Source organism: Ambystoma mexicanum, chromosome 9 (assembly GCF_040938575.1).
Source record: "Ambystoma mexicanum isolate Mex_15411 chromosome 9, UKY_AmexF1_1, whole genome shotgun sequence".
NCBI lineage: Eukaryota > Metazoa > Chordata > Amphibia > Caudata > Ambystomatidae > Ambystoma > Ambystoma mexicanum.
In genome coordinates this window covers 632,239,112-632,263,869 of record NC_090931.1, presented here as the reverse complement: position 1 = coordinate 632,263,869, position 24,758 = coordinate 632,239,112, and the positions used below count along the sequence as shown (strand labels likewise).

The following is a 24,758-nucleotide window of genomic DNA, read 5'->3' as shown; positions in this document are numbered from 1 at the left end:
GTGCCAGTGTAAGTTTCTCCTTAACACTGTTTGACCTAGTTTATTTGTTCCCCCAGGGTATTTTGCTCCTTAGCTTTCTAGGTTGTTTGCCCACGATATGAATTGTTTGTCCCAACAGGAACTCTTCTTCTTCTATCCCAAACACATTGTTCACAGATCAGCTGCCCCTCACACACATTAAATCCCACCCTACAGACAACAAAAACGACACCTCCACAACCAACATAAAACACCACCCCAGCCAATGCACCATGGGCACACGGGACTGGACAGACATGCTCTATGCCAGTGGTGGTTGACCTGCGACCATCTGGATGTTTTGGCCTGCAGCTCCCATCAGTCCTAGCCAGCATAGTTAATGCAGGAGGATGATGGAAGTTGTGGACTGGTGCATTTGGGGTGCTGCAGATACTTGCCCACCACTGCTCTATGTCCATGACACAGACCACCTAGAAAATGACCCTCACACAGTACCAGGGTACTTTCAAACTGCACGCATCAATGCAGCAGCAAACCCATCTTGCATTTTACCCCTCTGGCTACTAACCTACCCCGCAAACTTTTTCAGATCTGCCAGAGCGCCTGAAGACCATGGCAGCGGCACACAGTATAATGACCAGTCACATGGCATAAAATAGTAACCACAGCCAGACAGAATAGCTTCTTTAGTCGGGACTTTATTATTTTAGTACATTTATAAACCTGGACTGCGCTCTGTACATTGAGGTGATTCCTTACAGAAAAGTGCAAAAAATGAAGGCATGAGAATGAGACTTTTTACACCTATACAGCAGCACTGAATAAAGCCAGTGCTGATTCGTATGTATACATAAATATTTATATATATATATATAACTTTATTAAAAAAATATTTAAACATCAGCTGTAAGCAATTTTACACCACATGTCTTCCAGTAGAACACTCTCCTGAGACTGGGAAAGTGCTGTTACGTAAAATAAATCAACCTGCTAACCACCGGCCCCCCCTGCCCACCATCACTAAAACCATTATCACAACCCCTGCTGGAGCCTATTTTTTTTAAACTTGTAGTATTCAGATCCTGTATGACCATGAAAGGCGAGCGGGATGGGGGGGGGGGTCAGCATCCCATCACCCACATTTAAGCGCGGGTTTAAAACCTGCCGTTAAGTAGCCGTTCAGAAACATTCGGCACTAGGTTGCGTTCACAAGCCGGTTAAAGCTTCTGGTGAAAACCAAGTCTTAACAAAAATTCCTGAACTTGCTGTGTTTTGGCATCAACCATGCTCCATGTGATCAAAGTGTAACACTGTCCACTATTTAACACCAAGCAGCACAGTTTTGCAAATTTAGATCACTTTAAGTGATAAAAAAGGTGTGTACATTTAATTCTGGGGGAAAACCCTGGAATTGCAGATTTCCTTTTCTGGGATGACCTTTCAGCGGTTTGTGCTCCGGTTATACTTCAGTCCATTGTGTGGACAAAAACACAGTTGCCTCTATCCTTGCTTAATGGCCCTTCCAACCATGCAGCTAAGTGGAGGGAGTTTAGACTGTGTAATTCCTTGATTCTGAACAGCATTCATGGCTTTTGTCCCAATGCATTGACAGGACTCACAGTGTGGGGTGAGAAAGTTACTACCCCATAGCACCAGTTCTCTAGCTTGAGTAGCTTCCAAAAAAGTCCTAAAGATTAACATCCACAATATCACGGCCAATATCCATGAGCTCTTATGCAAAAAATAATCAGTTCCCCTATCCCCTATGGATGCTAATTGAATATAGTGTAGCGAGTACTCAGCCTACACAGAGGAACCTGCTGTCTAATCGGGCACTTTCGATAATTAAAAATGTAGCAGGCTCTACAGAAATTCCACTACTTGAGAAAATAATCTGCTTGTGGGGGTCACACAGAGCACCCCATTCTCCCCCCAACCCTCCCATTATTCCAAGCACAGCAGGCCTATGCCAGCCCAGGATTTACTGAAGAGACCTCACTGAGGATACAAATTCAGTACCAGTGACAGTCTCCACGAAGCCAATGCTTTAAGGCTTCAAAGACCCTTATCAAGAGATGCGAAAAACCCTTGCTCCTGTGATTGAATCCAGTTTTCGTTTATTTTCAATTTTAGATAAGTGCTTGAAGAAAATCCAACTTCCTAAACACAGAATATAATAGACTTGTCCAGTCACAAAGAACCCAAAACAAAAGGCGCAGTATTGGCAGCTGCCTCGTCAGGAGAGTCTTTTTTTCATTACAGATATAGCTTATAGCACATCTTCATTGGTTATTAAGTGCTTAATTTGAAGACACACATAGGATGCAGGTACTACTTCTCCACAGGAATACATGACAACCTACACAAATGACGAGGCACTGCTGAAGCTTCATGTGTGCACAGGGAACCCTAAACATGCGGACAATGATACATTGTTCGCATTGTGGCTTCCACATCTAGATTATGGCGCACATCACTCATAAGCCAGTGGTCAGATTTTGTAAAGAAAAAAAACCTTCCTGTGAGACATTTAGCTCAGGCTAAATAACTCCACGTTGGCTATACCTTCGATTGGAAATTATCCCATTCCTAATGAAGCATGTCAGATAAAGTCCGACATTGCAAGTCACAGAATGTCAAACCCTTTCAACCTACTTTTGTTCGATGCAATGTTTTTTGCAGAGGCATTTGTGACTTTGGACTTTTCTATCTGGCTGCTCATCAACAGCATTTAAAGATTGGATAACACCACAGCATGGGGGCTTTTGAAGTGGTTCAAAAGGATGGCAACCGCCTCAGATTATGTGTCGGGTCCACTGTTGGTGCTGGAAACCCTATGAATGTGGTGCACCAGTGCTGTGGTCTCACAGTTGAGAACACTTTTTCTGAATATTCCCACTGCTTGATAATGCTCAGCGTAGACTTGAGCACATACTTGAGCGAAGCCTTTACTCTCTTTCCATTTGCTGTCTTTAGTGGGACACATGGACTACCCTGAGTAGATCCTTTGGAACATGGAATAAGACAAATAACTTGCTCCTGCCTCCATTCAAAGAAGGGAAAGGTGTTCCCCACAAGCTTCGTGAACACTGGGTAAATATTTTAAGGGCATACAGTGAACTGAAGGCTGATTCAGACAGCGTTTTCAGCACTCACTTGTCTGGGTTAGATTGCTTCCTGGCAGGAAGGACATGTTTAACCTTTACCAATCCTCAATGAAATAATGTGTGTAGCTAAGCAAGAAGGAGAAGCAAATCAAGAGTGACTTTTAGTTGCAGAGTTTTATCAACCTCCGCAGCCCAAAGGAGCCTTGTTTGGCTTCCCTTAGTCTTAGTCAATGGATTAATTTTAGACTCTGGCTGTTTGCAAGGAGTGAAAATGAGTGAGGATTCCCGCCTGGGCTGACATGGATGTCTTTGAGCGGCAGTGTTCGGTTCTTAAAAGTGCTGCTTTGCTGTGTCCGTTTCTGCTTTCATGTTTTCCATAGCAGACTACCCTTGCTATGTGAATAAGGACACTGCACCATAGGACATGTACAGGACTGTATTTGGAAGCTTATGCTTAAATGATGATGTTTGAATCCAAGACAAACTACTCGGTGTGGTCACGGATGCCACATCCTTTGGTGTCATATATGCTAAACGAATTGCAGATTTCAAATGTGCATTGTGTGCTTTCGTAAGGATCACAAAAGAACCCTTGGCACTTGGAGGAAGCACAAGCTCTCAATGATTCTATGCAAAAGGCATCTATTGCATCTGCATGCACATTTCCTGGCCCTTTGGAACAAAGAGTTTGTAGTGAACTCTTTGTGGCCAAGCTAACCACCCTTGGATTCTTGCTGCCTTGTGGTAGGGAAGGGAGCAATTTATGGTTAGCCAACCTGCCTCCTACTATAATACCTGAAGCCTCTGCAAGGAGTTCCTCCCATAAAAGGTGCAATCAGTGCTGGTACTCTCTATGGTCTTTTACAGCTGACGGGAAAGCCAGAGAGAAGAGAGCAAGACCTCCATTCTGGGATCTGGCATAGCTTTCACTAAGGGCGGAGCAAAAAGAAGATGACTGCAGAAGATTTCTGATATGTCAAATAGGAAAATGGAATTTCCCGGCAGCCCTCTGCATCCAGCCTGTACAGGAATCCCTATTGTCAGATAAAAAGGCTTCTGCAGTATGGACATTTTAATAGTGAGCAAGATAGTGTGTAAACCACCTCCCACACATCATTTGTTTAGGGATCTGAAGGGGTGTGAAGTTAAGGCTTACGCACAATTAAATCCTAAAAATATTAAAAGGCCAGGAAATTGTGGCTGATGAGTAACCAATGGAGATAAGAGATTCGGCACTAGCACAGTGAATGCTTAACTTTTAGGACCTCTTCTGCACCAAAATGCTGCAACGTACAATGGTACCTCACCGTGGAGGCTGACCCCATAACAGTCCATCAGTATGGAGGTCTTTGATTCCAGGGTCAGTCTAGGTTTTGATGAACATTTCCAACTGAATAAGAAATGTCTGGGCTAAATCAAAAGAAAAGCACCTTCATGACACTACGTGCCTTGAAATGCAGAACAGCCAAATGTTTGACAACAAATAGGGTCCCCTTAGATGGCAGTTCTGGATGGGTGATTTTCGTGGCCTTGGGGAACCCACTGCGTGAATCTTCTTTTGCACCCACTGCAGGGCTTCTTTTGAAAAGTGAAGAGAAAGAAACAGATTCAATTTTCGAAGATAAGGAAACCGTGACATTAGAATAGAGCAGGTTAACCTTGTATGATTTCCTCTGCTTTCCGCTCATCCTCAGACAGAACCAAAATGGCTTCTTCTAACTGCATATCCCAAGTAGCCATATATTTTAATACATACTCTTAAAAGTTTGGCTTTCACACCTTCCAGTGTTTATATCTGGATGGATCTTGGTCAGACAAGCAACAGGATTGGCTGCAATCGCAATTTGCAGTTGGCCTCTCACTCAGCAGTTGAATAGTGTCTACTGCACAAACCCAAGAGAAAGAAATGAAATAAAAATGAACGCAAAAGGGCAGGCATTCAAAATGATGCAGTGTACCTTTAAAACAAAAAAAAACTGTAAGAGGAGGTAAAATAGAAGCTTGACAACAATAAAAACTGGAGAGCGGAAGGAAAAATGTTCTGCAATTAAATACAGTACAAAATAAAGAGAAACTATGCCAAACTTGAAAAATTAAGAAGCTACAGCTTCAACGTATTGAGTAGGCTGAAGACGCATCCAAGCATCAGAGGGCTCCATATGTAATGGTCAAATAAAGATCAAAATAAAACGATAACAAGGAAGGCTGGCATTTGAGGATATTTCTAGATAAAAGGAGACCAACCTTGAAGTGGCTAGAACTAATGCTGTCAGAGGTAAAACACATTTTGCTAAATTATCGGAAGAGCCCCCAGGTGATAATTCTCCCGACACTGAAGATCAGTCTTAGAGATGATTCCATAAAAGGTCCCGTGTTCAAGAGCTGCGTTCGCACCAACCCCTCTAGTGACTAGAGAATGATGTTGGTGGAAGAGCACGGATTTGATGCATCGTCTGAATTTACTAAGATCTCTACATTTGATAAAGTTGCCTTGTTTAGAGCCTTTGTTAGAACCTACACTGTGCAGAGGGGTTGGTCCCCAGAACGCTGTCCTTTTTTTCTACATATGAAATGGTGACTGAGGCTGGCGGTCGTCCTCCTACCCTTCTAAAAACAAGCATATGTTCATTAGGGGATGGTAAACGGGTAGTATCATATACCCCTCCCGTGTCCCCACTTTAGTGCTCAGGTTCATATAGATATTGTGGTTTGCACAACAATCTTAATCTACGAGCATTTTGCCCCCAAAAATGTTATTAGTTATTGCTTTATTGCTTCAGTGATGATTTTTACACACAAGTTCCCATTTGCCCAAAGGAAATATGGAAATCAATGCCTACCTCCTAAATACATGCTTCCCAAACTCCCACTCCTTAGCACCTCCATCTCACACTTCAATACCCTTAATACCGACACCCTTTGCTCCAAACCACCAATGACAGCATGCCTTGCTCCCACCTCTCTGTACATCTGCATCTCCAGTGTGTCCCAGATATCTGCACCCCACTTCCTTTGATCCTGCAGTAAACAGTGCACTTCCTCTTACACTGTGCACACTCTGCCAGATTACAACTAATATTAGCTGGTCTTGGAAGGCTGGGCAAGGCACAGTTAGTGTTCCCCAAGGGTGGATAGGTACGCCCAGTAACCTTATAAAATGATGCAAGTCTCTGCACGTTGTTTTACAGTCTCAGCATCTGTTCCCACGGTTTGTTTGCCCCTTACTCTTCAAACGACATGGGCAAGGTTCTCTCCCCAAGGCTGGTCCTCATTGACACCCCACTGTCACTCTGTCCCTACAGATGGTTGGCATTGTTAGCTCTCAAGCACATAGTATATTGCAAGGTGGTTTAAACTGCATACCCCTGTAAGAAACAGCCAGTCTGTTCCAAGGTTGGTTAGTTTCGATATGCTGGTAAGATACTGTTAGTTTTATCCAGGGATGATTAAACTAAGTATCGTTGCAAGATGCTGCCACACCATGTCCAAAGTTGCTCAACTTGGGTACGATTGCAGGATACCACCGGTCTATCACAAGCTTGATGAATTCTGGTACTTGTATAAGACACTGCAAGTCTGTCTATTTGGTCAAGTAAGCAGCCTTGAAAAACATTGCTTGCCTGTCTGTCTGTCCCTAGCGCGGTTTAGGCTGTAAACCCTTGAGACACTCTATCCTTCTGTCTGCAAGGCAGGCTAATCTTGATCCTGGTAAGACGCTACCAGTCTTTTCCCCAGGCTGCCTAGTCTTTGCAAGGCCAATGTTTGTGGGTGACAAAAGGGCTCTCTTTAGACCTGATGCTTCTATTTCCGTCGACTGAAGATGGATTTCTTGCCAGGGTTCTTCTCTCCCACGCTCAGTCCGATCAACAGTCGTGCCTTCTCATCCTCCTCATTCTGCTCATGACGTCCCGCGTCTGCTTTACCCTCTGCTTTCCCCTTGGTGTCGACCCCGGCGGCAGGCTTCAGTCGTAGCTTTTCCTTAATTACCTACACAATAATAACAGTTGGTTACAGCACATTTGTATGGTGGAACAACAAACAAAGCATAATAATCCACATACAACCAACATTTGCACACAGCAGCACCAAACCACAAAAGGAATACGTGACACCTAAAACTGAGCAAAAAGTCAAAGATCAAAGGCCACATGTCCCGAAAAGGTGGTGAGAAAAAAATGGAGATAGTGCAGAAACAAACAACGGAGGTGGTGCAGTCTGCTCAACTTGTCCAAGTAGGAAAACCTCAAAGCATCAGTGCCAGAAATGGGGGTGGGGGGACTATATAGACATTATAACACCACAATAGCCAAGTACAGTGCATGAAAAGAGGACGTCTTGGACTAGGGATTAATAATATGAAACTTGGGGGGCATGGGACTATTGCAAGTAAATCTATTTCCATTGAAGGTTTGGCAAATGCCCGAAGAGGACTCTCAGTGGAGGACAGAGAGACAAATTTAGAAACAGAATTCAGAAAGCTCCAGGACAGCCGCATAAAGCTAGAAACTCCTTGTTAAGCAAACTGTAAACCTGGAGATCAGGAATGGCCTGTGCAATCTCTGCAGGATGAAGATATGTACATAATTAAAGGATAGATGGTGCTGCCCTAAATACAGACAGCCTGTCTAAAGAAAAGACTACAATATAAGTGCCGCAATTATTGAACCGCTCCACCCTGGCACAAACAAATACATTTAAGGATGCGCTGAAATGGTGGCAGTTGTGGTTCCAAGAGGAGGTACTAATGCCCAAGTAGACCTAACAAAACCTTCTAGTGGCAAAGAGGGAACACCAATAATTCTTTGCATAGTACTCTCCCCAACTACCGGCCTGGCATGGCCTTCAAACCCCTGTAGCTAGAGACGAAGCGGCTTGGAACACTGTACACATTTGTGTTCAGTCATCACAATTTCCTCTAAAAATGGAGTTCAATGTGGAGCATGAAACATTGAAAGCATTAGGCAATGGTACAAATTTAATTGTTATTTGGAATCTTTTTATGATGAAAATGCTTCTGTGCAACAGGTGCTAGTCCTGTCCCATTCTCAGGAATGACATCCCATAAGTATGGAGTAAAGAGGGCGGATCACAGGAGTAGAAGATCCTGGACTTCCTCTGTGCAAGCTTTCCTCGAGCCCTCCTTTGGAAGAAAACACTCCGGTTACAAAGTTGAGGAAACTATTAGCGGGTCACCATAAATTGCCATACCTGAGCCACGAGGGCCTTGCGACTGTCTCTTTTTACAGCCATGGCAAAGTCCAGCCAGGTCCAAGTGTTGTTATGATATTCCAGGCACGGCAGCACCAGGTTCAGGTCTCCCCAATCCACACTGTTCTTTTCCCCCTGTAGGATAAGATGGAGCTCTGTCAAAGGTCAAGTTATCTATTCAGTCCATTAATAGGAAAAACAACATGGTTACAAATGACACTTTTTGATAAGATACTAAATGCACACTGCACACCAGGAATCCACCCTTAGGCAGAGCAGGGGCCACAGTTTTTCTGCAATTATGCACCTCTAGTGGGAGGATAGTCAATGGATTCTTAAAATTAATTCATTTGAACAAACAGTGCACAATCAATGCTTTTCTGTTCTTTATAGGGCCACATTGGATAACTGGACATTATAAAGATCACACTGAGGTTTCAGGACATGCAGGAGACTGGGGTGACATGTGGAAGGCAGCGGATTGGTGGGTTGTGCAGCAGAACGGAGATGAACAGGTAATGTAGCATGCATAGAATCTGCAGTTAATGCGGTTAGCAGAGATCAGTAGCTCAAGTGGCTGTCTAGAGTTCTGTGGGGCCACACAGTGGGCTGGAGCTTGCCATGCAAGGCAGCAGGCCAAAAATCAACAGGGTATGCTATAGGAAAGTAACGTGAAAGGCTGATGATTGATGTGGTGGGTGGGGAAGAAATAGGGCAGCGAAAGGAATCATCAGGAAACGTACAGGCAAAGGGCTCAGCAGGACATTTGATGGCCAAGGGATTGTCCGGGGCATCAGAGGGACAGTGACCACTGGGACATGTGACGGACAAGCAAACTGTAGGTTCTATGCCAGACTTTGGGTTGACAGAAGAGGATGGTCAAGGATGGAAAGAAATGTATGTTGGCTGGGATTCAGCTGGGCATGTGTAAGGCATTTCAATAGTAGGGCATTACGTAGGCCAGGAATCCATGCGGTGTGCTGCAGCTAAGGAATTTGGAGGCTGAGGATTAGCAGAATAATCAGGAGAACTGGGATGGGCAAAGAATTCTGTGGCACAAGAACTAAGGGCATGTTGCAGGTGGGTGATCGATAGGAGGGGTGGTGGAATGTTAATAAATTGTGCCCCTGGGGATGCTGCAAGCTAGAAATGTGTAGGGGAAGCAGCGGGCAACTCTACTTTTTTATGCCTGTGGCTGTGTGCAGCGATCAGCAGATCATGTGGCTAGCAAGAGATTCCCTTGCATGCAATGCCTTAGGAACAATAAAGTGTTTTGGGTTACTTTTTTTCTTCTGCGCCCTTATGGATAGAAAAAATATGTATACCAAATGGACACAGTATTCGCGGCTGAAGGGATTTAACCCATGACTTATTCGAGTCCACAGTAATGAACGTTTCAAATATTATGAATATCCAAATTAAAACATTAGCTAGCCCTGATTTGAAAAAGGCGATGGTTTCGCCGAAACACGTGTTATCATAGAGGGCAGTTCAACAAACATAACATTATGTTTGAATAAAAGATATCTATGAATTATAAAATCAAGAAAAAAGTTTGGTATACATATTTTTTCTATCCATAAGGGCGCAGAAGAAAAACAGTAACCCAAAACACTTTATTGCTTCTCAACCAAAACGGAGTAGAGGAACCGGAACTCCGTTGTTACAGTCTTTTGCGACCACCCCGAAAATCAGTGAACGTTTTACTAAAACAAACAGGGCGCTGAGGTCAAACCTTTGGGAAAACCACACCAGAAAGGTTCCTCAATGCCTTAGGAACCCAGCTTGTCCCTTAACCAATACTTATTTGATCAGCTAAAGGAATGGTAAACTGTGGTCCTCAGAGGTGAAAGGCACAGTTAATTAGCAAACATCAAATTACTTACCTCCCGGTCATGTTCTTTCTGATGGATGTTCCTCCCATGGAATCCTCAACTATATCATCTCTATTCCAGCTCATTGGTGCCGTTATATATAGAGGCGGTGCGCCCCGTGACCTCAGTTCCACTCTTTCCCCTTAGCACTCTGAAACTGAGGGACCGTAGAACCAATGGTGTACTAGCTGTCCGCAAATAGGGGCAGGTAAGGAGGGTGATGAGGCATTTGTGGAGGGAACATCCATCAGAAAGAACATTACGGAGAGGTAAGTAATGTGGTCTTCTTATCGATTTGTTCCTCCAACAGATTCCTCATCTATGATGGACTCTCAAAGCACTACGTTAATCTGGAGGAGGAAGAAAATAAGACCACCACCTAAGCCAGAATATTACTAAACCGAGCATCCTAGCAAACGTGTGCAAAGACGCCCATGTTGCGGCCTGGCAAATATCCACAACAGGGTCTCCCTTCTGCATGGCAGAGGTCGCTGCCACTCCTTTGGTAGAATGAGCTCGGAGACCCTCAAGCACATCCTTACCAGCCAGATGAACAAGTTACTCTCTTACCTGGTAACGTTCTTTCGATGGGATGGTCCGACGACGTATTCCATATCTTGGACAGTAATCACCACAGCTGTGCTGCTTCGGAATTTTTTTCTGCGTCCTACGTCGATGACGTCGATGCGCCGTCCCCGAGGACCTCCTCCGACGGCCGACGTCACCCGATGTGATAAGTAGGATGCACGACGCCCGTAGCCTCAGTTGTAGTTTTTTCCCCCAGAACGTGTGACACCAGTCTTCTGCCAGTCAGACACACAAGGCCTTGTGGAAACATAAGCTGTAAATCGCATAAGAAATTCTGCAGCGGGGAAGGTAGGGAGGGAGCGATATGGAATATGTCGTCGGACCATCCCATCGAAAGAACGTTACTAGGTAAGAGAGTAACTTGTTCTTCGAGGGGATTGGGTCCTCCGACGTATTCAATATCTTTGACAGACTCCCAAAGCAGTACCAAAGTAAGGAGGTGGGAAAAGAATTTAGAACACAAATTTAGCATGCCCAATCAAATTGCGGAATAAAGGACTGCCTTGCCAAAGGCCAGATCCTGTCCTCGGATGGAATCGAGGGAGTAGTGACGTACAAAAGTATGTACAGAAGCCCACGTGGCTGCATCACAGATGTTACGAATAGGAACACCCCTCTGTAGGGCTTTAGATGCAGCCATACACCTGGTAGAATGGGCCCGCAAGGCAGGCGGTGGGTCCTTACCCGCCAAGCGGTAACACTCAGAGATAGCCAAAATAATAATACGAGACAAAGTCTGTTTCGTCACAGCCTGTCCCAAACACTTTCCAGCGTAACCAATGAAGAGTTGATCGTCCACTCTGACCCGGGACATGCGTGAAATACAAAAGCTCAACGCTCTCCTAGGATCAAGCCTATGGAGCCTCTCCTCTCCCTTACCAGGATGCGGAGGAGGATAGAATGCCGGAAGAACAACCTTCTGGCCCAAATGAAATTCCGAAACCACCTTCGGAAGAAAGGAAGGACTAACTCGAAGGAAAACCCTGTCCTTATGAAACACAGTGAAGGTGGCTTAACTGAAAGTGCGAGCGGAAGTAACCGCAACGAAAAACACAGTTTTAAGAGTTAACAGTCTCAAAGGGCAAGAATGCAAAGGCTCAAATGGAGCACCCATAAGAAACTTAAGAACAAGGTTCAAATCCCAACCGGGCACCAGAAAAGGTGACGGAGGGAACACATTAGTGAGCCCTTTCAAAAACTGAGAAATTAAAGGAATCTTAAAATAGGAACATTCTTCAGACGAGCGCTTAAATATGGACAGCGCCGCCAGGTAACCTTTAATGGTACCCACTTGCAAGCCCCTGTGGGCCAACGAAAGCAAAAAAGACAGAACCATGGGAATGTCACATTCAAAAGGATCCACATTCTTAACTCTGCACCAGTCGCAGAATTTACACCAACGGCAACGGTACAGAGACTTTGTTGCCGGCCGTCTGGCCGAGAGCAACACCTCCAACACGTCTTCAGGGAGGTCCCGATCCTTATACCTCAACCTTTCAGAAGCCAAGCGTGAAGGTTGAGGGATCTGACCTCTGGATGGAGAACTTGACCCCCCTCCCATGAGAGCAGATCGTCTCGGTAGGGAAGACGACGTGGAGGGCAGATGGACAAGTCGAGAAGGTCTGGGTACCACGTCCTCCGGGCCCACGCCGGAGCAATGAGGATCATCCGAGAACCTAACCTCCGTAACGTCCGCATTACTTGCGGGATGACGGGGACTGGAGGAAATGCGTACAGCAGTGGGAATGACCACTCCACCACGAACGCGTCTCCTAGGCTCCTTTTGGAGGAAATTCCCGCAAGCAGAACCTTTCGCACTTCCGGTTGACACTGGAGGCAAAGAGATCCACTTGAGGGGTCCCCCAAAGGGCGAAGATCTCCAGGAGAATTTCCTGAGCCAGCTCCCACTCGTGAGAGATCATGCTCTGCCTGCTCAGAGCGTCCGCCGTCTCGTTGTCTCCAGCCAGATGAACAGCCGAGATCGAAACTTCCTGCTGGATGGCCCAGAACTCGAGCTGCATCGCTTCCTGCACAGAGGAAGTAACCCTGTCCCCCCCCCTTTTTGTTGAGGTAGTGCATGGCCACCGTGTTGACCGTCAGGATCAGGACACTCTTTCCTCGCACAGTCGACAGAAAAGCCTTCAGGGCTAGCCTGACGGCCCTCAGCTCCAACTGGACTCCGACGGAAATCAACGACCGCTGACTGTCAACTCGTTGGCATGAGCTCCCCATCCCGTAAGGGATGCGTCCGTCATGATCATCACCTCCGGCCAGGGAAGCCAAAACTGAGCCCCCTTGCGCAGATTGCCTTCGACGGCCCACCACAGAAGCTCCTGGGCGACCGAGGGCGACACCTGAACAGGGTCCGACATCCTGCCGGAAGATTGCGACCACTGCATCTTGAGTGCCCACTGCAAAGATCTCATCCGCAGACGAGCCTCTGGCACCAGAAGAATGCAGGATGCCATGAGGCCGAGCAACCTCAAGAACTTGAACGCCGGGAGCGTCTGGGCAAGTTGAAACTTGTGCACCATCTGCTGAATGTGAAGAGCCCTCACCTGGGGAGGAAAACACAGCCCCAGGGATGTGTTGAGCACTGCTCCGATGTACTGGTGCTGCTGTGTTGGCGTCAAATGGGACTTCTTTAAATTGAGGGAGAAGCCCAGCTTGTGAAGGGAGTGGCAGGTGACGGACAGATGATCCAGGACTTGTTCGGGAGAGCTCCTCCTGATCAACCAATCGTCCAGGTAGGGGTAGACGTGAATCCCCCCTTTCCTGAGATGCGCTGCCACCACCACCATGAGCTTGGTGAAAACCTTCGGGGCGGATGTCAATCCGAACGGCAGGACCCGAAACTGAACGTGCGAATCGCCAACCGCGAACCTCAGGTACTTCTTGTGCTTGGGATGGATCGGCACATGGAAGTAAGTGTCCTTGAGGTCGAGAGACACCAACCAGTCCTGAAGTTGAAGGGCCTGGAGGACTTGAGAGAGAGTAACCATCTTGAACTTGTCCTTCCTGAGGAGTTTGTTCAAACCGCGCAAGTCCATGATGGGTCTCAATCCCCCGTCTTTCTTTGAAATCAAAAAATAAGGGGAATACCATCCCTTGTTCCTCTCCGCTACAGGCACCAGTTCTATGGCGCCTTTCTCCAGCAGGGCTTGAATTTCCTGCGCAAGGAGCGGATCCGGACTCTTCAAAGAGAGTTTCCCAGCTGGATTGTCGTGAGGCCTCTGCTGAAAGAGAAGACAGTAGCCGTGGGTTATGATCTCCAGAACCCACACATCTGAAGTAATGGCACGCCACTCTACAAGATGCTGCGACAGCCTTCCCCCAACTGGCGAACCATGGGACATGTCCTCATGACTGAGTGGTAGCGGGTGCAGCGTTGCCTGAGGGCAAAGAGGCAACAGCCCGAGCGGCTTTGGCACCTCGAGTACCCTGTTTTCCACCTCTGGTACTCCTACGGTGGCCTCTTTGACTGACAGCTCCTCTCGCTTTACTGAAGGATGAGTAATAACGGAAGGAACCTCCACTCCATTGTTGTCCCCTACGACGAAAAGGCAGAGGTTGTCGAACTGCAGCGCCCAACGACTTTGCTGCAGCTTTGGAGGTCTGCAACCTCTCAAGGCTATCGTCAGCCTTGCTGCCAAAAAGATGTTCACTGTCAAAGGGCATGTTGAGGAGCCGGGACTGCACATCAAGAGTGAACCCCGACTTCCGCAACCACGCAAACCTGCGTATTACGGTGCTCGCCGCCATGGACCGGCTGACACAATCTGCTATGTCCAAACCCGACTGAACGGCCTCACACATGGCATCCTTGCCATCCAGGACCATAGCAAGGAAACCATCCCGTTCGTCCCCTTCGGGAATATGTTCAGCCGCTAAGGAAACACAATTACACAGAGTGTGTGTGAAACGAGACAAGGCACATACGGAGTTGGCCGCCTGAAGCGCCATACCCCCTGAAGAAAATAACTTTCTTCGCCCAGCCATCAAAACGTTTGTCGTCCCTATCCGGAGGGATGGTAGGATACGACGCCTGCTTTGCCGGGGCCGTAGCCGCCTGCACCACCAAATTCTCCGGAGTTGGGTGCCTGGACAAGTAGCAGGGGTCGCTACTGGCTGGACGGTATTTTCGCGACAAAGACTTGCCCACTGCCGGGAGACTCTCCGGAGAAGTCCAAGCCGCCGCCACCCTTCTCTGCAGAGCCATATGAAACGGCAGTACCGGGTCAGTGGGGGGGGGGGCCAAGATCGAGGATGTACGTAAGATCATCCTGAACAAACTCCCCTGGGGGAGCCTACCAGCCCAAGTACTCGGTGCCCCGAGACATAAGGCACCGGTATGAAGAATCGGCATGAGTGCCAGGCTGAGGCCTACAAAACTCCACCTCCGGAGAGGTGTCCAGTTTACTGGCATCATGCAGTGACTGCCTCAGGTCTTCAAATTGGCTATGGCCCGAGAGAAGCTCATCTGGCACAGTATCCGGAACCAAGCCCTCATCAGAGCCCTCATCAACCTCTGAAATGTACTCCAGGCGGTGAGAGGAAGGCACCTGGGGACCAAAGCTATGACTGACCTTAGCCAGAGCCTTTCTAGGGGCTTCCCACGTGCCACGGGGCCCCTCTGACACGACCGCCTCGAAAGGCGTCGAGGGCGCCAAACGAATCGGCGCTGGCGTCGAGAGAATCGGCATCGACGTCAAGTGAATCGACGTCAGCCGCAGCGCCACCAGCATCGACGGCGTCGACACAGGCCTCGAAGCCAGAGCTCCGAGCGTGTCCTTCGACGACCTAGACGCCGACAGCGTCGACGACCCCCTCGGAGGCGGAGCCTCGAGAGAGGCCGTTGACGACCTCGGCGCCACAGGCGTCGACGTCTTCCTCGAAGACTGCACAGGATCACGCGGTTTCGAGCGCGTTGAGGACCGGGACCTGGAACGGGCATGGCAAGAACGGTTACCCTTGTCTGAGCGGGACCTCTCCCGCAAACAGTGCCGACCACCCGAGCCCGAAGGCGTGCGAGCGGTGTCTCTCGACCGATCACGACCGACCCTACTCGGAGGCGTGGACGGACCGGTACCCTGTGATTCGAGAATCGCTAACATCTTCTTCCCGAAGGAAGCACATTCCTCCGGTGTCGCTTGCATGGTGGATAAGCGACCCGCCGACGCTTCGGAAGAGGACGGGGAAGGCGACCGATGCCGGCGCTTCCGGGAATGCCTCGAAGAGGCAGAGGAGTGGCGAGACCGACTCCTGGAAGGAGACCCACTGGACCTCCGACGATGACACGGAGAGTCGCCTCTCGAATCATCCGTCAAAAGCCCCGCAGACCTCGACTTCCGGGGCTTAGACACCCTACCTACAACTTCTTCTTGCGCTCCCGCAAGGCCTTGGCCGTGAACGACTGGCAGTCGACACAGTCGTCCGTGTCGTGGGCCTCCCCGAGGCACCAGAGGCAGGCGTCGTGCAAGTCCGTTACCGACATCTTGGACCCACAGTCCCCGCATTTTTTGGAGCCCGGACGCGGGGTTGAAGACGAGGTAGACATCGTCACAAACAGGCTTTTTCACAAAACCGAACAGGTTCAAAGACCCGAGAAGATTACAACAGAAACTCCAAAGAGTGGAGGCGTACCGAGATTCACGAAGCGAACAAGTTCGCAGTAAAAACGGAATTGAGGCTACGGGCGTCGTGCGTCCTACTTATCACATCGGGTGACGTCGGCCGTCTGAGGAGGTCCTCGGGGACGGCGCATCAACGTCGACGACGTAGGAAAATTTTCCGAAGCAGCACAGCTGTGGTGATTACTGTCAAAGATATGGAATACGTCGGAGGACCCAATCCCCTCGAATGTAGCATTCTAAAATGCAGAGAATGATCCACCTGGACAGGGTCTGTTTGGTCACAGTCCTGCCAGCACGAGCACCAGCGTAACCAATGAAAAGCTGGTCATCTTTCCTAGCCTCTCTTGTATAAGGGTCTGTACCGGGTCCAGCCAATGGAAGGGTGAGGCGGAGGAAAACACAGGAAGATGGATCTTCTGAGAGAGATGGAAATCCGAGATCATCTTCGGCAGAAAGGAGGATTTTAGCTCTAAATGTCACCTTCTCTTTGGGAAAAAAACAATTAGGGAGGTAAAACAGACAACGCTTGGAGCTCACTTATCCATCTCGTGGACGTTATGGCAACTAGGAAAATCACCTTAAGGGTGAGCAATCTAACAGAACAGGAATTAAGGTGCTCAAATGGAGCGTCCATAAGAAATGTCAAAACTAAATTCAAATCCCACGCTGGATGCACAATCTGTCAGGAAGGAAACTGGTTAAACAAATCCTGCAAGAACTGCATAAAAGTGGGGACTGTGAAAAACAGACCCTGTTCTGGGGACCACTTGATCACAGAAATAGCTGTGAGGTAACCCTTCACAGTCCCAATCTACAGGCCCGCTTGGGCCAATGAAGGCAGAAGAAAATCCAACACAGGGTAAAGGGGACAGTATAAATGAACCAGGTCCCTCTCCAGGCACCAAATCAAAAATGTATGCCACGTGGGCATTAATGGATATCGTAGCAGGCCTCCAAGCTAAAAGGAGCACATTGAGGACATCGTCTGACAAGTCCCACTCCTTTTATCTCGGCCTCTCAGTAGCCAAGCATGAAGGTTCAGGCTGCTGAGGTTTGGGTGGAGGACCCGCCCCTCCGAATGGGAGAGCAAGTCTACTCTCCTCGGGAGGTGCGAGGGAGGGCATATGGACATCTCCAGCAACTACAGATGCCACGTCCTATGGGCCCAGTCTGTAGTGATCAGGACCAACGTGGTTCTCCTGAGATCCAGTGGAATGACAGGAATGCATACAGGAGGCCGACGGTCCATTCGACTGTCAGTGCGTCCCCCAGAGCTCCCTGACAAGGACATTCCCTGGAGCAGAACAACTAGTACTACCTGTTGACTCTGCAAGCGAAGAGGTCGACCTGAGGAGTCCTCCAAGGGGAGAAGATCTCCTCCAGAACTTCCTGACAGAGCTCTGTAAGGAAGGCATGTTATCAAACAGTAAGACAGACACAAATGACCACAGTTCAAGGGTGTTTATTGAACTTCAATGGGGTTTCGAAAAACGCCTATCTAATCCTAAATCTAAAGATGGAGCAAGCTACAACCATCAAATAATAATAACGCAGTCCTAGAAGAGTCTGTTAAAATAAAATAGCCTACACTAATAAACCTATTGCTAATCCTTACTTCTAAATACAAGTAGTGTGGGAAACAGTGTTATGCAAAACGAAAAGTGTTCAAGAAATGATAAGTCAGGATGTTCAAGCCGTTGGCCTCCCTTACCCACGTTTACAGCACGGGACAAGGTGGCAGACTCAAACTTAGCACAGTCTCTGGCTTCTCTAGAACGAGGATGCAGTTCATATCTCAAAATCCAGGCCTTCTATGTCAAAGTCTCTTTGCCATTCAAAGTCTCTTACTTCAGAGGGCGCCTGATGCGACAAACATTCAAAAGTCTTTCCACTATGCGTGGGATTTGACTTGACCCATCGCAGGACCACTTCGATTTACATTAATTCGTTCTCTCTCAATTGATCTCCCTCCGTCAGGCTCGGACCAACTTTATCTACTTTTATCACTTCTTAGCTGGATACCTTACAGAGACCTTCGATTGAGCACCCATGCAGTGCCGGACCATTCTGTGAAAGGTATTGTAGTTTGCTTTAAAGTTCAATCACCCATCAGCAGTTTAACTTCATTTTAACAATGTTCGCTCACCATACAATGTTGCTTCTTGCAACCTTGGCTTCAACACAGACCGGCCTTGTATTGTTGCTTTCATTGAAGCAGCTTTGTTCCTGGAGTCAAGGACAGTACCACGGTGGCTGGAGATTCTCCCCGCCTTCATTACTGACGCGGGAGGGACCCAGGTACCTGCAACACACAATGCAGGATTCTTCAGCCTGGTTTCCTGGTCTTACACTTTCTCTCGAGGTCTTGTGAAAGTAACAGTTCCTTGTCAAAAAGGTCAAGGGAACTTTCCTCATTGCGACCCCCTTCTGTTTCACCGTCTTTCTCCTCTCGTTAAACTGCCATCTTGGAACTGCTATTTCCTCATGTGCTTTGCCTCGCTCAGAGTGTGCTCTCGTGCTCCACCTTTTATCTGTCTGGGGAAGCTTAATGGAAGTAAGGTGTGCGTGCAATGGTCAGTAATTGCCTGACCATTGTATTGGGGCACGTCAGGTACACAGCTCGGGTGTTAGTCTGTTTTCCCTTAGAGCGGACTGTCAGTGAGAAAGTGTGTGTGTTGTAAAAGGGGAGGCTAGAGTTCCTAAATATCCTATTGGGTAGGATGGGGTAAATGTTTTGTAAGGAAGGGGATACCGTGTCTCACTGTCCGGTGTCCCACTCCCCGAAGACACCTCACCCAGGTGATTTGCCCGTACTAGTCCACCCCCAGAAACTGGATCCAAAAGCGATGGCTGTGTCCTGGACACCTGGATGACAGATGTACGGGGACTGGTGGATGAGACACCTTCTGGTTTCTCACAACTCCCACTCATGTGAGGTCAAAGTCTGTCTGCTCAAGGCATCTGCTGTGCCATTCTCTCATCTGGCCAGATGAGCCTCAGAGAGATATTGTTCTCCTGAGCCCAGAACCTAAGTCGCATTGCTTCTCTGCACAGGGGCAAGGACCCTACACCACTTTGTTTGCATGGCCACTGTATTCTCTGTCAGGATCAGCACAGTCTTGCATTTCACAGAGGGGAGGAAAGGGATCAGGACCAGCCTTATCGCCCTCAACTCCAGCAAGTTGATATGTTCCTGAGATGCTGCGGGAAACCACAGTCTGCTCATCATTAGGGCTGACAGTTGAGCGCCCCAGCCAGTAAGAGATGCGTCCATGACCACCATCACTTGGGGCCAAGGTTGGCGAAACAACGTGCCTTAGCAAGTTGTCTCATACAACCCACCGCATGAAATCCTGAGTCACCAGGTTCGAGACCTGAAGAAGTTCCGACATGTGCCCCTGGAACTGTGACCATTGTCAGCAGAGAAGCCACTGAAGCAATCTCATAAGCAGCCTCGCTTCCGGCACCACAAGGATGCAGGAGGGCATGAGGTCCAGAAGGTGCAGGAAAGCAGAGGCATGGACTCATTCAAGCGACTGGAGGACACTGACCATCTGAAAGATGTTTGCCACTCGATCCTCGGGCGGGAAAGCCCTGTCCAGGCGAGTCTCCAAGACTGCCCCGATGAATCGGAGAGACTGGGATGGCAAAACCTGAGACTTTTTGAAGCCGAAGCTGGGCAAAAAAGTGCATGTGCTTTGTAGGTGCTCTGATACTAGATCTGGGGAGCAAGTTCGGACGAGCCAGTCGTCCAGGTAGGGAAAGACATGAATGCCTTCCCTCTTGAGGTGAGCTGCTATCACTACAGCAGCTGGGTGAAAACCCTGGGAGCCGAGGAAAGACCGAACGGCAGAACCTTTAACTGATAATGGTGTTGTCCCACTACGAACCTCAGGTACTTCCTTTGTTTTCAATTAATCGGCACATGGAAGTAGGCATCATGAAGGTCCAGGAAAATCAACCAGTCCTGCAGATCGACGACTTGCAGAATATGGGCTATAGTAACCATTTTAAACTTGTCCTTGCATAAGAACAAGTTCAGCAGCAGCAGATCCAGAATGGGGTGCAAGCCTCCATCGGCACCAGAAAGTAAGTGGTGTGCCACCCCCTTCCTCACTCTCAGCACAGATCCAGCTAGATCACGTTTTTCACCAGAAGATGACGGACCTCCTCCAGGAGGACGAGGTCCAAAGACAAGTGGGTAGCCAGAGGACCTTGGTCCAGGGGGTACTATAGAAATGGAAGGCAATAACCCTGCCGGGTGACCTGTAAAGCCCAACCATCGGATGTGGTTTTTGACCATTCTGTGCTGAACAAGGAAAGCCTCCCCCAGACCGGAGGACACGTGGCAAAACATGTCAGTGAGGTTTGACGCCCTGGTGTGCAGCTGAGTCAGAGGCCAAGCAACACCACCCCTCTGGGCTCCTCTTTCCCCACCTCTCGGAAGCGTCTTCCTCTTTCCAGGGCAGATTGGCAACGGCCTCTCTGGACAAAGATGGTAAAGGGGTGAAACACCCTGCCCGAGACAACTATCGATTGGAAGGCTGTTGGATGGCAAGCCCCAAGGACTTCGCTATCGCTATTGATGACTGAACCTTCTGTAGGGCGTCGTCAGCCTTCGCTCCAAAAAGGTTGTCACTGTCGAAGCGCATATCTAACAATCTGGTTTGGACGTTGGCCGCAAACCCAGACAACCTCCCAGTAGTGGCACCTGAACACTGTGCTGGTGGCCATGGCCCTACCTACACAGTCTGCTGTGTCCAGCCCTGATTTCAGTATTTGGCGTGACACCTCCTTGCCATGAGAGACCAGGGATTGGAAACTGTCTTTCATTTCCCCCTCTGGGATGTGCTCAGTCACACTGCAACCGCCATCCAAAGGCCGAATGAAAACTTTGCCAAGGTGCAAGAGGCATTCACGGCCCACAGTTCTAAGCTGCCTGATGCAAAAACCTTACCTCTTACTCTCCCTGTCTGGTGAAAGGGACTGATAGGTAGATGTCTTCAGGCTAGCCGTAGCGGCCTGTACCGCTAAGCTTTTCGGTGAAGCATGGGAGGAGATAAAAGCCAGTCTGACAGAGCAGAACAGTGTTTCTTTGCCATGTCTGAGCCCCTACGCGTGTGGAGTAGTCCCCTGAGGGAACCCTGCCGGTCACAACAGACGCAGTGGGACCCTGCAGCGCTGTACTGGAAGTCGACGGCACCTGCGCCACAGGAATCGAGGCCACAGCCGTCAGTGTTTGGAAAGTTATCTCCTTTAGGCAACTTTCCTCTCCATATTATACAGAACCCCAAACATTTTGCTCCTGTTTTTGACCTGTCCTAACTTTGTAGAGAGAAGTAAAGCATTCAGCTTCACTTCCCTGACCTTTTTGCTCATTTTTTCTCATAGGGAAACAGATTAGTCCTGCAGACTGACAGTTATGGGAAACTATGGTTCCCTTTTGTCTTTTACTTTTTACCTTCTTTGATAACTTTTTAACATTGCGCACATCATCTTTCAATGCAGTGCAATGGGGTTACTTTTGCATCACCCTAGCATTTTAATTGTGGGATTTTTGGTTACTTTTTAATGTGCCTAAAGATAAGCTGGTAGCAAGAGATACATTGGTACAATTTTTGCTATATTTTCTAGTATGCACATTTGCGTTTGGCTTCAAACAGTGCAGAGTGTCCAAAGAGGGGCGTGCCACGAGATATTTGGTTTGTTCTTTGGCCATGTTGTTGTTTGTCCTTCTTCCTGCCTTTCCAGGTCAGAAAATTCCTAATATGGTCATGCATTTGCCCTGGAAAGCTGTTGCTTTTGTGGGCTAGTGCATGCCATCTGTGTGTGGATCCAGGAAGTGGGTTGGGTCGGTCTGGTCCCAATGCACAAACTGGTGCTAGTAAGTCCAATGCACATGCACGAAAGAAACCCACAGTTGTCACTGATTGGACCACTGCTGGCTGAGTGAGTGGTGCAGATCCTTTCTATTGGGGGGCTGAGTTTGATCACTCACCTGAATTTGAGATAACAGGAGTCCTGCAGCCTTTCCAGCAGATCCGAAACGGAGCTAAGTATCCCGTGTAGCTGTGCAGCCGACTAAAGACCCGAGTACGACTTCTGAAGAGGCCTGGCAACCTTTCCTGCAACTGTCACGGTGAAGCCCTGCTGGAATACCTGATTTCAGAAGACCCTCAATGGTGCTTCGTCCCTTGGACCGGTGGGATCAACCAGTCTCCACACCTTCTCACAATCCTGCAGCCTAGAGCCTTTGGAAGTGTCCCTGGACCACCAGGTGGACTTACCAGCTCTGGATTGGGCTACTATGACAGAAGTGTCCCATGCCGCGTTTTTTTTCGTCTGGAACTTCAGTATATACCAACTAGTCCTACAAGTCACCTTCCTGCCATGTTTTAGCTTCCCAGAATCAAGGTTTCCTGTCCTGGAAGTCTGTCTTTCTTTGAGACTGGAGAGACACTTGCGGTCGCTGTGTGCGGTGACTGTCGCTGGAACCGGCCATCCCCTGTCTGGTAAAGTGTCCTGAAGAGCCCTGCATCAGTGCCTGCTGCATTTCTTCTTTGGAAAGGGTTGCACTCAGCTCTTGGATCCAACCAGAATCTTCCTTGCACCCGCAGCTCTTGGGCATCTTCTACTGGATCCAACGGCAGGAAAACTTGCCTCCAGTGACTCCAATCCAACCAGCCAAGTTCTTTGGGGAAATCGGAGTATGGAAGCGAGTAGTCGCAATACTTACCAGTGCCCCTATCTCCTCCATTCTAAATGTTTCTGAAAAACAGATTTATTTCATTCTTTTGCTTTTGAAACGTTTGCTTAAAAAGCTATTCTAACTGAAAGAAAAAGTATATTACTTATTAGTAAAACCCTTGTGAAGTCTTTTGGAACATTTCTCACCAGCACAAAAACTCTTCCTGCCTTTGTCCCTTCTCCTAAAGGAACGTTGTGACTTTTGGGCACAAGGCCCCATGCAAGTTAGGGATTGGACTTGTAAAGTCAGTGCTTCTTTTCTTGTGAACTGATTGTCTCCATGCATAACTACATACCTTCCCTTTCAGGTGTTTAGGTGAATTGTGTGCATTTTTATAACCAAAGGTGACTGTATCTATGTTTTATATTTAGAGTGTTGTGTGATAATATTAGCTGGTTGATTCATTTTCCTAGTGTGTTTTTGAGCCTATAATAAATGTAGATTTTTGTACTTACCTGTCTAAGTAGTGTAAGGGTGCAGAAGTAAGACTAACACGGATGGGTCAAGGTGATTATTCGAAAAAAAGATTCAAAGGTAAAAAGGGAAAGAAAACTCTATCTCACCCTAACTCTAAGAGAGATTTCCCTGCCTCAACTGAAATATCTAGTGTCATAATGTCCAAAGCAAAAGTCCCAATGTCAGAATCATAACTCTGTCCCTCACACAGTCTAAACTAAAGCAAATGTTTGATCTTTCCAGCCCAAAGGGAGTGGTATCTTTCCCATGGACAAAAGACCATTCTGGAAACTTCAGACCATAAATAATTTGAGAATATCTCCCTTCCTTGGCCGTGTTCAGGTTCTTCGTAAAGTTCAGCAACTGTTGGGGGTAATCCTGTCTCCTTGTTGGCCCTTTTAAGGCTTCTTATTCTGTCCCTTCGTCCCTGAGCCCGATTGGCAGACCTTGCTCCTTTTCAGGCACAATTGTACACACAAAAGGAGCTTGGATGTGTTTCCAAACTGGAGTGGGCCCTTGACACTGGTAGGCAGACCTGGTTTCCTCTCACCAGGTACTGTGCCGAAGAACAGCCTGGGTGCACTCCCAAGCTGTGGTGGGTCCCTGACCCTGGTTGGCAGAACTTGTTTCCTCCCACCAGGTACTGCAACGAAAGCAAACAGCATAGGTGCTCTCCCAAGCTGTGATGGATCCCTGACCCTGGTTGGTAGACCTGGTTTCCTCCCACCAGGTACTGCAATGAAAAAGAACAGCCAATATGCTCTCACAAGCTATGGTGGCACACATGGACTTGGTTTACTCACCTGCCAAGTACTGTATGTACGGTTATCAGTTTCACAGTTCTCTTTGGATGGGTGCGGGTCCCAGACTCGCACTTCAGACTTTAGTTTTCCACGTTGTAGGCTTGGTTCACTCTCCTGCCAAGCCTTAGTACAAACCCATGTTCAATCAACAGTTTCTCCCATGGTTGCAGGGTCTGAGAGCCTCCTTTCCCAGCCTCTTGGTTCATGACACCACGTCCTTAGGCATTCAGCAGCTTTCCAGTCACCCGCATACCCTACCGCGTGGTCTCGAGGTGTTTGCTGCTCTGTAGCAGCTGTGCTCTGCCACAGGGCTCCTTTGGCGTTCGGGAGCCTCTCACCCTCTGCGGCGGCGCCACAGCCTT

The 24,758-nt window shown here is 48.1% G+C and overlaps 1 protein-coding gene across 2 annotated transcripts in view; it reads right to left on the bottom strand.

Moving 5' to 3' along the window:
* Window positions 1-657: 657 nt before the first annotated feature.
* Window positions 658-24,758, bottom strand: part of BLTP2 (bridge-like lipid transfer protein family member 2) — a 1,026,973-nt gene continuing 1,002,872 nt past the window's right edge. For both annotated transcript variants that reach the window (XM_069615333.1, XM_069615334.1), the window contains 2 exons: window positions 8,295-8,429; window positions 658-7,073 (listed from right to left, as the gene is read on the bottom strand). In XM_069615333.1, coding sequence (XP_069471434.1) covers window positions 6,888-7,073; window positions 8,295-8,429 — 321 coding nt within the window. In that variant the 3' untranslated portion in view covers window positions 658-6,887. The remainder of the gene's footprint in view (window positions 7,074-8,294; window positions 8,430-24,758) is intronic.